Source organism: Vulpes lagopus, chromosome 1 (assembly GCF_018345385.1).
Source record: "Vulpes lagopus strain Blue_001 chromosome 1, ASM1834538v1, whole genome shotgun sequence".
Classification (NCBI taxonomy): domain Eukaryota; kingdom Metazoa; phylum Chordata; class Mammalia; order Carnivora; family Canidae; genus Vulpes; species Vulpes lagopus.
In genome coordinates, this window is record NC_054824.1 from 86435145 (window position 1) to 86448074 (window position 12930).

The window sequence follows — 12930 nt, forward strand, 5'->3', positions numbered from 1 at the left end:
CAAAGAGAACTGACAGTTCTTGAACTGAAAAGTTCAAATCTATCACTTCTACAGAAGTGCAAGTTTAAAAATCAAACAAAAACATGATTTTATTATAAGGTAGAACTTAAAAGCATTTTAAAACCACCATTAAAAAAAAACAAAACCACCATTAAACATTTCCTAGTGAAAAACTACTTTATTTTTTAAAAATTATTAAATAATAAATAAATAGAAAATCCTTCAATGTAAGACTTTTTCTTTGGTAAACTTATTAAGTATGACATATGTACAGAAGTGTTTGAATGTGTGTGAATTTTTATAAAATGAACACACCCGTGTAAGTAGGACCCACAAGAACCAGAGCATAAACACCTCAATACTCCCCCATCTATTCTCCTATTGTAACATCCCCTTCCCTACCATGTGTAACTGCTATCCTGACTTTTGAACACCGCATGTTAGTTTTATGGTTTTGAATTCTATATAGATGGTATCACATAGTATATATTGTTTGGCTTAACTAAATATTATATTTGTGAGATTCATGCATGTTGTTGCATGAACTCTCATGTCTACATACTATTTTATTGTGTGAACACGCAATTTGCTTATCCATTCTTCCAAACTTCCATTTATTTGGGGGCTATTACAGATAGTGCTTCTATGAACATACATGTCTTTTGGTGAACATGCATGTATTCATTTCTGTTGCATATAGACCCATGACCGGGACTCCTATGTTATTAGGTATTCCTAATTCAACTTTGTAGATGCTACCAGAATAGTTACCCACACTGATTGTACAAATTTATATTCCCACATGTATGACAGTTCTGACCAACACTTGGCACCCTGTTCTTTCCATTTTAGTCCTTCTAGTGTATGAAATGGTATCACATTGTAATTTTAATTTGCATCTCCCTGGTGACTAGAAGCTAAGCATCTTTTTTCATATATTAATGGGCCATTTTGTGAGGTGCCTTTTCAAGTCTTTTACCCATTTATTTACTAAGATCTGTAATTTTTAAAAAAGATTTTATTTATTCATGAGAGACACAGAGAGGCAGAGACACAGGCAGAGGGAGAAGCAGGATCCCCACAGGAAGCCCAATGCAGGACTTGATCCCAAGACTGTGGGGTCACGACCTGAGCCAAAGGCAGATACTCAACCACTGAGCAACCCAGGTGCCCCTGTAATATATACTTTTTTTGACTTGTAGTTCTTTATGCATTCTGGATTCAAGTCTTTAATTAAGTTGTCATTATTTATATTCTTGTTCTCCACACTTTAATGACTTCTTGTAACTTGGATAAAAAATTTTGATAAAAATTATTTCTGGACTCACCTCCCTAAACTCTGGCTCAAATTGTTTCTCAGTCACATTTTCCTTCTTAAAATGAGTCATCACAGTGTCTATGACTACACTACCTTGTTCAGCCAGTTATTTCTCCCTACTTTTCTTCTGGTTTATCTTTGTATCACATTTATTCAACCAGCTTCCTGGTTCCGAAAGAAACATACATAAGGAAAAGATATACAGTATGATTTAGTACAAAGAGACACTAGAAAGCAGGAGACTTGAAGGCTGATATTAAGTGGCAATGTGACATAGGGCAAATCAGTTAACCTCTCGGGACTTTAATTTCCTCTTCTGTATAAATGAGAAGGTTGGAATGAATGACCAAAATCCTCATTAATCTAAGAAGTGGATTTTCTTGAGTATTAAATCCCACATCTGCTTATTTATAACCATAACAAGTATACTATTTCCTCATTAAAGTACAGCTCTTCAAAAAACTCTTTTCAAATACAGAGGCAGAATGTAGTGTGATTAAGAGTATGCTCTCTGGAATCAGGTTGCCTGGGATTCTTTTACAAGGTGCTTCCTTATTTTGCGGAACAATGGCTTTTCAGCTACTAATTGATTTTTATCCCCCCAGGGTTCTTAAGAAGCCAGAAGCAGTTGCTAGTAGTGCCTCACCTAAATCTCCTTGGCCATGACCACCATTTCACTGGACACCAGCCTAACCTCCCAACTACCTGCACTCAAATCTCTGCTGGGTTTTCTGTGGCCACCAGTGCCCCATCTACCTCTATGCAAGTGCTGGGCATTGACTTTCCCAGTCTTTATGGGAACAGCCTTCCCTGGATGACTGCCAGGAGCTGCAGAAAGTACTCCACTTCTCTTGTACCACAGGTGGGATAACTGAGGTGCAGATTGCTAGGTGTTCTCAAAACTCCAGAGCAGCGTTGTGCTTAATAGTCTAAAGTGTTAACTTTTTTGATAATTAATTTTTATTGGCTTCCTTCCATTCTGTCTGAATTCTTTACTGCCCTCCTGGTGTGTGCCCGAGATCACATCCCAAATAAACTCTCTGCACTCAACTATTTGTCTCAGAGTCAATTCTAGGGCAACACGAACTAAGAGGAGGCCCCTAGAACAACTTCAGGGGCATTTTATCACAGTCCACTTAAGAAAGTTGCTTTCCTTCTTTGTGCTCTTATACTGTAGCAATACATCAAAAGGATAACCCGAAGATATCGGGATATTACCAAGTGGACTAAAAATTACCCAAATATTGTATAATGAATAAACTTTTCTGTGAATTTTTAAGTATTTCTCTAAATAAACTTGACACTTGATAGTAACATACTAATATAGAGAGGTTCATTTCACACTCCTACTTTACTCCCTTGAAGTTCTTAAAAATACATTTAAAGAAATAAAATATGTCCTAAGTAACATGTTGCAACATTGGATCTTAAATGATCTGGCTTGCAAAATCACGAATTGCAAGGCTTTTCGTTCATTTGTCAAAAATAGAATGACTACTATTCCTTTAATTTATAAGTGCATTTTTAGAAACTATTCATTTTTTCAATTTAATGATACTCAGAATGATATGGGATTCTGTAGACTACATTTCCAAATCATACCAGTATATGATTATAGGACTTTTTGCAGTTTATTGTGAGGGCCCCAATTCGATTTCATGATCTTAAGTAACAATCTATAAAAAAAGGGGAAAAACAAAAAATCTTAAAGTTCATACTGAAAACAGTAAGTCAAAATACAAATAGGTGGCATGTTTTCTAGCAAACACACGCACACAAAGAAAAAATGTTAATTTAAATCCACTTTTTATTCTTTCATAGATTTTAACAATTATACACAACTTTTAACATAAAGATAGTGAAATCTCAAGGATAAGGAGGCAATATATATGGCCTCTTCTATTCATTCTTCAGGATGGAAGGAAATTTCCAAAGGGTACAATGTGTGAGATTTAACACTGGAAAAATACATATGAAACTTGTTTAACTGGCTCCACCTAGGACCAGGCATAGCACAATAAATATAGAACTGCATCATCTTTTTAAAAGATTGTTGTAATTTTAACACATTCTTACCAAACAAATATGATCAGTGACCAATTTGAAATTTTACAACATACAGGTGGAGGAACACTTATAATGAATATCAGAGCATCTTCTATCTCTAGCATCTTCACATCCATACATCAACATTCTTAAAAGGGAGTAGAAATTACATTGCAAATTCAGAACAACAAAAAACAAACTTGGTCAAACTTTCTTCATCCTATCATTCACTACTATCACAATCCTAGTTTGCTGGTAGGTTTAAGGTAGGAATAGAACATTTTTGAAATCCTTTTCATTTCCATGGGTCTTAGGGCCTCTGGGTAGGAGGCCACATTGGAAGCAAACTGATAAAGCAGCACCATTAAGTCCATATCTCAACAAATCACTGCATAATTTTTATCTTCTAATATTCAGAAAGGTAAAAAAAAAAAAAAAGCTGCATAGAAGAGTATCTATCCTGAATAGCAAGCCACTGTAAAAAAATGCAATCTGAAAGGATTTAAACAAACTAGAGCTGAATTCTCTACTCATGGCATCTTTCCTTAACAGACCAAAAGAAATATGTTACCTAAAAATTAAATAATAATATACTGAGGCATAAAATAAATACTTTATTTATGCTATTGCATTTGGGTATTTGAGATTGTTTGACCTGTTCACATTCCCTTTCCTCTTCCCAAAGAGGAAGCAATGGTGCCAGCACTATTGGTCAGAAAGAGTTAATGAGAAACTGTTGCTCTCAGAGCTGTTCCACAGTGTGCCTTATACAGACACAGAAATTATTATTTTAAAACATATACTTAAAAGACAAGATGAAATTATCTTTTCATCACATGACCCAGATTCTGGCATCAGCAGATATTAAGAATTAATTTCATCCCTATTAAACAGAATGGAAACTGTTATGCTGCTATTGCTACAGATATTCTGAGAAATCTTTTGAGCCAGTAAACTGGTTGTTCAAAAGTTCAATAAGCCGAGAAACATGCAAACACATGACACACATCATTCATTATCTTGTAAAAACGCAATGCCACTCTGGCCCCAAGAATCACTACAGTCCAGCGGGTCCTTAATGGTGCAAACAGCCTTTAACCACACTGAATACCTTCTCTGTGGCATTTCACTGCCCATCACACTGCCACATGATTCTTAGAAGCTCAGGCTTCTAAGGTGTTTGAGGAAAAGAAAAGGGTCTGATGTGGATCAAGTTCCCAGTGATTGTTTTAAATGCAATTTTTAAAAAGAATTTCTTAGTTACGTAGTAGTATAATCCTTGATACTGAATTTTTCATACTGAAATAAAATATGCTTTAACAAGATGATGTTTAAGTTTGACCACCTGGCTCCTTTTCCACTTTTTTAGAGGGTAGTGATTTCATACACTGTGCTGAGTCCCACAAATGCCTGTTTTAAAAACAGTAGAGTTCTCAACAGTTTCCTATAAACATTCCTGATTTACACTGGGGGAAGCAATGCATAATTGGAACATTAATCATTCATGTTTTTAAAAAAGCAATTATAAACCTTACCACATAGATATTGAGTCATTTCACAAAGTACCTGTCAAAATGTATAGAAATCTGGCCTTCCATTCCAAATCTATTGCAAAGAGAGTACATGCAGTAGTCCTGTTTACAATTTAATGGAGATGAGGAAAGGGCAAACCTAGGACAAAGAGGGATGTCACCCCACAGATAAGTTTACAGTAGTGTAGCCATTATATATCATATTTACTACATTCACCACTTCGGAGAAAGGATCACGGAGGTCCTTCAAACACTGGAACAAAGGAATGTTTGTTTCATAGAAGACCTACCAGATAAACAGGGAAACAAGTGAGAACACACATAGGCACTAGTCTCAAAGCTGCACAGTAAAGAAGCAAGGGTTTGGAGATGAGAAATTTAGGAAAATATACACATGTGAGAGCCTGCCGAAGAAAGGAAGGAAAAAAAAAAATCACAGTTCTAATCTTCAAGGCTACGAAATGCGTTCTGCATATCTTCAAGAAGTTGTGCATAGTCGGCTTTGATCTTTGCCTCACCGTCTTTCACTGGATCCTGAAAAAAGACATTACAGAATTCAATTTACCTTTGGAAAATAATGTTCAAGATAGGTAGTAAGTTACTTATATTTAACATATTTTGAGTATTAGTGAGGTACACTGGCAAATCGCAGGCAGGAATCAAAATTACTCTTATTTTCCTTTAAGGGTAGAAATGTACACAAGGAAGAGTACTCCAACCTAAGAAAGACACAAAGTTTTGATTCCCCCTGAAACTAATAATATACTCTATGTCAATTAAATTGCATTTAAACAAAACAATTTTTTAAAAAGACAAAATTTTGGTTTTGTAATTGGCCTGCTAACTGTATTCAATGACCAATGGATTTATCCTCAACAATATGCAAAAGATGGGGAAATTACACAGTATCACACACTCGATGCATGCTACCGCACGTACACAATAGTTGGAATTCGTTTAGTCAAAACACAATTACTGTTCAAGGTCTCACGGTATCACACTGGTACAGGGAAGTAAAATTTCTAAAATAATCTTAAAATGCATCACATTTTAAATTCCTATGGAAAACATCTTGAGTAGTATGTGTAAAAGAGGCTTTAAAATATTGAAGCTCTCTAACCCAATCATTCATTCTACTTCTGGGAACCTATAATAGGAAAATACACAAAACCAACTACATAAACCAAGCTGTCCATACCAATAGCTGGAAATTTCCTAAATACTTAATAATAGAAAAATATGACTCCCCAGCCACAAAATAATACTACAGAAGAATATTTAATAACATAAAAGACTCGGATCCCCGGTGGCTCAGCGGTTTAGCGCCTGCAGCCCAGGGCGTGATCCTGGAGTCCTGGGATCAAGTCCCATGTCGGGCTCCTTGCACGGAGCCTGCTTCACCCTCTGCCTATGTCTCTGCCTCTCTCTCTGTCTCTCTCATGAATAAATAAATAAAATCTTAAAAAAACCCCAAAACATGAAAGACTGAAGGGCGCCTGGGTGGCTCAGTCAGTTAAGCAGCTGACTCCTGATTTTGGCTCAAGTCATGATCTCAAGGGTCCTGGGATAGAGCCCTGTGCCTGGCTTCACATTCAGCAAGGAGACTGCTTGAGGAGTCTCTCCCTCTGCCCCTTGCCTGCTTGTGCTCTTGCTCTCTCTCTCTAAAATTAAAAAAAAAAAAAAAAAAAAAAAAAAAACTTTAAAATTTTTATTTCAGTATGATTAATACACAGTATTGTATAAGTTTTTATTTCAGTATGATTAATACACAGTATTGCATAAGTTTTAAGTGCAATATAGTGATTCAACAATTCTATACATTACTCAGTGTTCATCATAACAGTGGACTATCTTTTAAAAACAGATTTTATTTATTTGTTTGTTTGTTTGTTTGTTTGTTTATTTATTTATTTATTTAGAGAGCACAAGCAGGGGGAGGGGCAGAAGAAGTGAGAGAATCTCAAGCAGATTCCATGCTCAGTGCAGAGCCCAATGTGGGCTTGATCTAACGACCCTGAGACCATGACCTGACCTGAAATCAAGAATCAGACACTTACCCGACTGAACCGCCCAGGTGCCCCAGTCCCCCTCACCTATTTTACCCATCCCCCCAGCCATCTCCACTCTGGCAACTACCAGTTTGTTCTCTATAAGAGTCTGTTTTTTTGGTTTGTCTCTTTTTCCCTTGCTCATTTGTTTTGTTTCTTAAATTCCACATGAGTGAAACCATATGGTATTTGCCTTCATCTAACTTATTTCACTAAACATTATATTCTCTAGATCCATACATGCTGCAAGTGGCAAGATTTCGTTCTTTTATATGGTTGAGTAATACTCCACTGTATGTGTACATCACTTTCTTTATCCAAATGAATGTATAATTTTTAAAACTAAAATTTGGATCAAGTTACATAAGGAGTTTTTTTGCAACCTGATTTTTTCAGATATCTGATATCCCCATATCTTTGGATTTTTCTTTGAAAAAACACTATTAATGTCTTCATAATATTCTTGCTAAAATACATGCCATAATGTGCTGTTGACTTTCACTCCTGAATGACATTTAAGAAGTTTAATAAATAATCTTTTACATATATTCATATCAAAAATCTCTGATTATTGTGTGCCAACTATACTTCAACTAAAAAAAATCTCTAATCATTTCCTTGGGCTGTATGTTTTGAATTGGAATGACAGGACTCAAAGAGTGTGAATATTTTAAAATTCTTGATACAGTGAGTGTCTATTTTTACAGATTTACTTTCACCCTATAGTGTAAACAAACACTACATATACATGCAGAGAATCCTTCTCATTTTCTCATTAGGTGATTGGTAAATATACTTGGATGTCATGACTTTGAAATAATTAAATACAACCCAACTGACCAAATATTTTTTAAAAAATCTTACATGTTGGAGTTTCTACTGATGATTTCATTAAATTATCTATATGTTGTATACTTAAAAAAAAGAAAAAGAGAGAGAGAATCCACCTAAAAGTTAGAAATGATGTGTAATAGGGGGAAAAATATGATGTGTAATAGGATACTCAGAAGTAAACCGAAGCAGTCATTTCAGATGAGCATGGAGGTAAGATGGTAATAGGTACGTGAGGAAAAGTAATTGCTGCTCAGCCATGATTTTAGCTCTAAATTGCCTGGCAGTTAAGACAAAAGGGAAAACACGTCAGCATTTATTTTAGACATGACATACTATAATTTTTATCTCCAGAACTCTATTTGAACATAAATTTGTGGTCTGCTCTGATTTTACATAACCTGAGCATGTGTGAAAATGATAAACCCAAGTTCCACACACCAGGTTTGTGAATAAATACACTGTCGGTAAAGAGTTAAAAAAAATAAAAAGGAATATTTCCCAGTAAAAATGTTAAATAGGAACAAAACATACCTTGAATTTCATGGAGGAAAGTTTATAGAGGATCTCCCCCATGTGCTCACGGATAATGGACCATGTGATTTTATTGTCACTCTGTGCAGTGGTTTCAACAGCTCTACGGGCCATATCATAAAATGCAATCATGTTGGACAGCATCCCGACTGTCTTGTAGAATGGACAGAACCTAGGGTATAAATGAAAACCAAAATAATTAATAAAAATAAAATCCAAACCAGGTTCATACTTCCATCTATAAAATATCAGAGCATCAGCTTCTTTATATAAATATGCAGACTACTTAGATTTATTGGATGATAATAATGAATGGGAAAAAAAAGTGGAAAAGACTAACAAAGATTTAACCAGAGTTTCTGGGCAGAGATGGAATATGGAGTGGACAGATAGATGGAGAGATATTTGTTTATGTACTTTAAGAGTGATATTTATTTTTATCTAGTAAAATAATCAGAGGAAGAACAATCAAACAATACTGCTATAATCTAACAACTCTCTGAGGGTCTGTTCCTGTACGGTGCAGTTAAAGGAGTAATAACCCAAATGGTAAAATAACTGAGTTCCAAAGACTCCCTGTGAAGTGGGGTTAAGGTTTAATGAGTAATAGAAAAACAGAAAACTGCCTTTTCCTAAAGTGAAGAGCAGTCCCTCCACTAATGAGTTCGTTTTCATTTTACCCATACCTTTTAACAATGAGGACACAAAAGTTAATATTCAACTTGGATCACATGCATGCTTACTAACTTTCTGACACATTTAAATACACTTGCATACACAATTTCATGCACATTCTGTACTTCACTTTCCAAAGAATTTTCCCCTGGTTGAGTTATCTTTGTATGGGTAGCCAGAGCTTCTTAAGTTCCTGATATTTTTTTTTTAAGATTTTTATTTATTTTCTTGACAGAACGAGAGAGTACAAGTAGGCAAACAGGGAGAAGCTTGATCCCAGAACTCCAGGATCATTACCTGAGTGGAAAGCAGATGCTTAACTGCTGAGCCACCCAGGTGCCCCCTGATAGAGATTTTTGAGGCTTACTGATTATATTGTCCTATTTTCTGCTTGTCCTACATTCTAGTAATCTTCCTATTTGTTCAGTTCCCTCTTCAATCCAAATATGATTTGAGGGAGAAAAGCTAGCCTACAATGAAAGGGCTCAAATTAATGAAGTTTAAAAGAAACGGAGGCTCTAAATAAACCACAGCAGTAGTAGACACAAGTGGGACGTCTAACAGAGACTACAGTGGAAAGAAAGATACTAGGACTATTGGGAAGTGCAACAGGAAAGTAGGACATAATTACTTAGGAAAAGAGTAGAAGAGGCATGGGCAGTTTTAACAGGTAGTGAGAAAGGCATCTGAAGGAGGCAATGATCCCCGGGCTCCACACACTATGCCACAATCTAATTAAAGATGGCTGGATAATGAGTGACAATACAGTCATCCCTGTACAAATGAGCAAAATCAAGATAGGGAGACAGATAGTTAGATGTTTGCTATGAACATACAAAATAAACCTATATATTGAGTCAGAGTTGTGTCTGAGAAAAAAAAAAGGAGGCAGCTTTTTCTTCAAAACTCAACAGAAAATCCTCAAACAAAAAAAGAAAATCAAGATAGGTCACCTGTCATAAGGAGTATATCCATTTTGTTGTAAGAAATCATCTTTGATAAGTTTTGCTACTTCCAGAGTGATTTTATCTGTTTCTGCTAGAGAAGCCTAGAAGAAAAAAATATTTTTAGAAATCAACTTCTATAATGTGGGACCAGTGATTGCAATCAATTGAGCAGGCAAAAACTATATAATCAACACACAATCATCTATCATTAACAAATTCACTTCATAACTGCTTGTTGACTTTTTTATTGTGGTAAAAATATACAACCTAAGTTTTTCATCTTACCCTTTTTGAGTGTAGTTCAGTAGTGCTTAGTATATTCACAACAGATTTCTCTAATTGTTCTTCTTGCAAATCTGAAACTCTATACCCATTAAATAGCAGTTCTCCTTTTCCTCCTCTCCCAGACCCTGGTAACCACAATTCTACTTTCTGTTTCTATGAATGTGACTAATTCAGATGGAATCATATAGCATTTGTCTTTTTGGTATTGCTTTATATCACCTGACAAAATGTCCTCAAGGTTCATCCATGTTAAAGCATGTGTTAGAATTTTCCTCTCTTTTTAAGACTGGATAATAGCCCATCACATATACATATACATGCATTTTCCTTATCCATTCATTAATCAAAAGACAGCTGGATTGCTGCTACCTCTTAGCCATTGTGAATACTATGCTATTATGAACATGAATATAACAAATAATGTTTTTTTTTGAAACAATTTCTTCACATCCTGTCTTGCTAGCTTAACTATTTGAATTCTGAGTCTTGAGTTTGTTTAAAAAAAAAAACAACCCCAAACCGTGACGCATCCCATATGCAATTAATTAAAAAAAAATTACATGCGGTTTGGAACTATGTACATGCATGGGGTGCCTGGCTGGATTAGTTTAGCAGTGGAGTGTGCAACTCTTGATCTCAAGGTTGAGTTCAAGGCCCATGTTGGGGGTAAAGATTACTTAAAAATAAAATTTTTTAAAAGAAGAAACTATGTAAATGTAAAGCATAGCAAGCATGCGCTTATCTATGTCTGAGTGGTACTTTATTGGAATTGCTGTTAGAGCTTCTTTAAATATCACTGTCTCGGGGATCCCTGGGTGGCTCAGCAGTTTGGTGCCTGCCTTCGGCCCAGGGCGCGATCCTGGAGTCCCGGGATCAAGTCCTGCATCGGGCTCCCGGCATGAAGCTTGCTTCTCCCTCTGCCTGTGTCTCTGCCTCTCTCTCTGTGTATCTCTCATGAATAAATAAATAAATCTTTAAAAAAAAAATCACTGTCTCAAAAGCTTTAACTTTGGCAATCACCCTAATCAGCCTAACAGGTAAAGATTTGTTGGAAATCATGGCAAAGGGGCTCCTGGATGGTTCAGTGGTTGGGCATCAGCCTTCAGCTCAGGTTGTGATCCCAGTGTCCTGGGATTGAGTTCTCCATCAGGCCCCCTGCTGGGATCCTGATTTTCCCTCTGCCTATGTCTCTGCCTCTGTGCGTGTCTGTCTCATGAATAAATAAAATCTTAAAAAAAAAAAAAAGGAAATTATGGCAAAGGCATAGGCTCAGTAAGTTAACTGCAGTCTTTTGTCATTTCTCTGCAACTAAGCTTCTTAGAGGTAAGGATCAGATCTTCCTTTTCATGTTTTTAAAATCTCTCTTCTCTCTAATCCCCTCTTCAACCATAGTTAGGTATTAAAATGTGTTCTGTGTGTATCCTTTTATGTGCATAGATTGATGTGAAATGTGTATTTTATTTTGTATTAGTATTCTAAACTATGTAAGGCAGTCATATTTGCGTCTTTGGCACTTTTTCAGATCCATGCATGTTGCCGTGAGCCACAGTTGGCTTCCAGGTCTTGCATACCTCATTCTCCATGGTATGCAACTTCTCTCTCTCTCTCTCTTTTTTTTTTTTTTTTTTTTTGTAGAGACAGCACTGAGGGACAGGGAGGGGCAGAGGGAAAGAGACAATTCTAAGCAGACTCTACAACCAGCATGGAGCCCGACGCAGGACTGGATCCCACGATACTGAGATCATGACCCCAGTTGACATTGAGTCAGATGCCCAACTGACTGAGCCAGTCAGACACCCCAACAACTTCCTTATTTTTATTTTTCATCTTTGCACCCAGTAACGGGTACTGAGATTTCCTCCCTGCCACCACAAGCATGTCCAGTTAAGGACCTGTTTGGGAATTTCTTTTGAGATAAATATCCGGTAACAGAGCCACTAAGTCTGAGGGTATACAAGCAAGTTCTGACACTGCTATCCACAATGCCAGCACCAGATGACAGACACTCCTACTCAGAGTACACGGTTCCTCTATCCTCACGTGACTTGGCATTATCCAGCTTTCTGATATTTGCCATTTTAACTGGTATAACATGATATCTCGTTACTGTTTGAGCCTTTCTCCACAGGCTTGTTAATCTTTTGTGTTTCCTCTTCTATAATCTTTCCTGATCCTTCCTTTGCCCATATGTCTGTTGGAGTTCCAGTATTCTTGTTAACTTACAGTTCTCTGTACCTGTTCGATATCAGTTTACCACTTTTAGATGTTACAAACTCCCTCCCAGTCATCTGTTTTGTTACCTCTATACACAGTAGGCCTTTGCTGAACAAAACAAAATCTTTGCTTTTGACGTAATCAAAACCTTTTTTTGTTGGTTTTATTGTTGGTGCATATGAGGGTTTGTTTATAAAGTCCTTTTTTCAACCAGATCACAAAGACATCATCTTAACATTTGTTTTCTATTAACTTGAAAGTCATATCTTTCACACTTAAATTGTTAATCTGGAGTCTATTTTTGTGTGGAATTAGATAATAATGCATTTTCATTTTTTCCCAAGTAGTAAACAGTTTTTTTTTTCTTTTCTTTAAAGACTTTATTTATTTGAGAGAGAGAGGGAGAGAGAGCATGAGCAGGGGCAGAGGCAAAGGGAGAAGCAGACTCCCTGCCAAGCAGGGAGCCTGATGCAGGGCTCCATCCCAGGACCCCGATATCA

At 36.4% G+C, this 12930-nt stretch overlaps 1 protein-coding gene across 2 annotated transcripts in view; it reads right to left on the reverse strand.

Moving 5' to 3' along the window:
• Positions 1-3107: 3107 nt before the first annotated feature.
• ATP6V1A (ATPase H+ transporting V1 subunit A) overlaps positions 3108-12930 on the reverse strand; it is a 64819-nt gene continuing 54996 nt past the window's right edge. For both annotated transcript variants that reach the window (XM_041744205.1, XM_041744213.1), the window contains exons 13-15: positions 9938-10032; positions 8310-8481; positions 3108-5430 (exon numbers count right to left, since the gene is read on the reverse strand). In XM_041744205.1, coding sequence (XP_041600139.1) covers positions 5338-5430; positions 8310-8481; positions 9938-10032 — 360 coding nt within the window. In that variant the 3' untranslated portion in view covers positions 3108-5337. The remainder of the gene's footprint in view (positions 5431-8309; positions 8482-9937; positions 10033-12930) is intronic.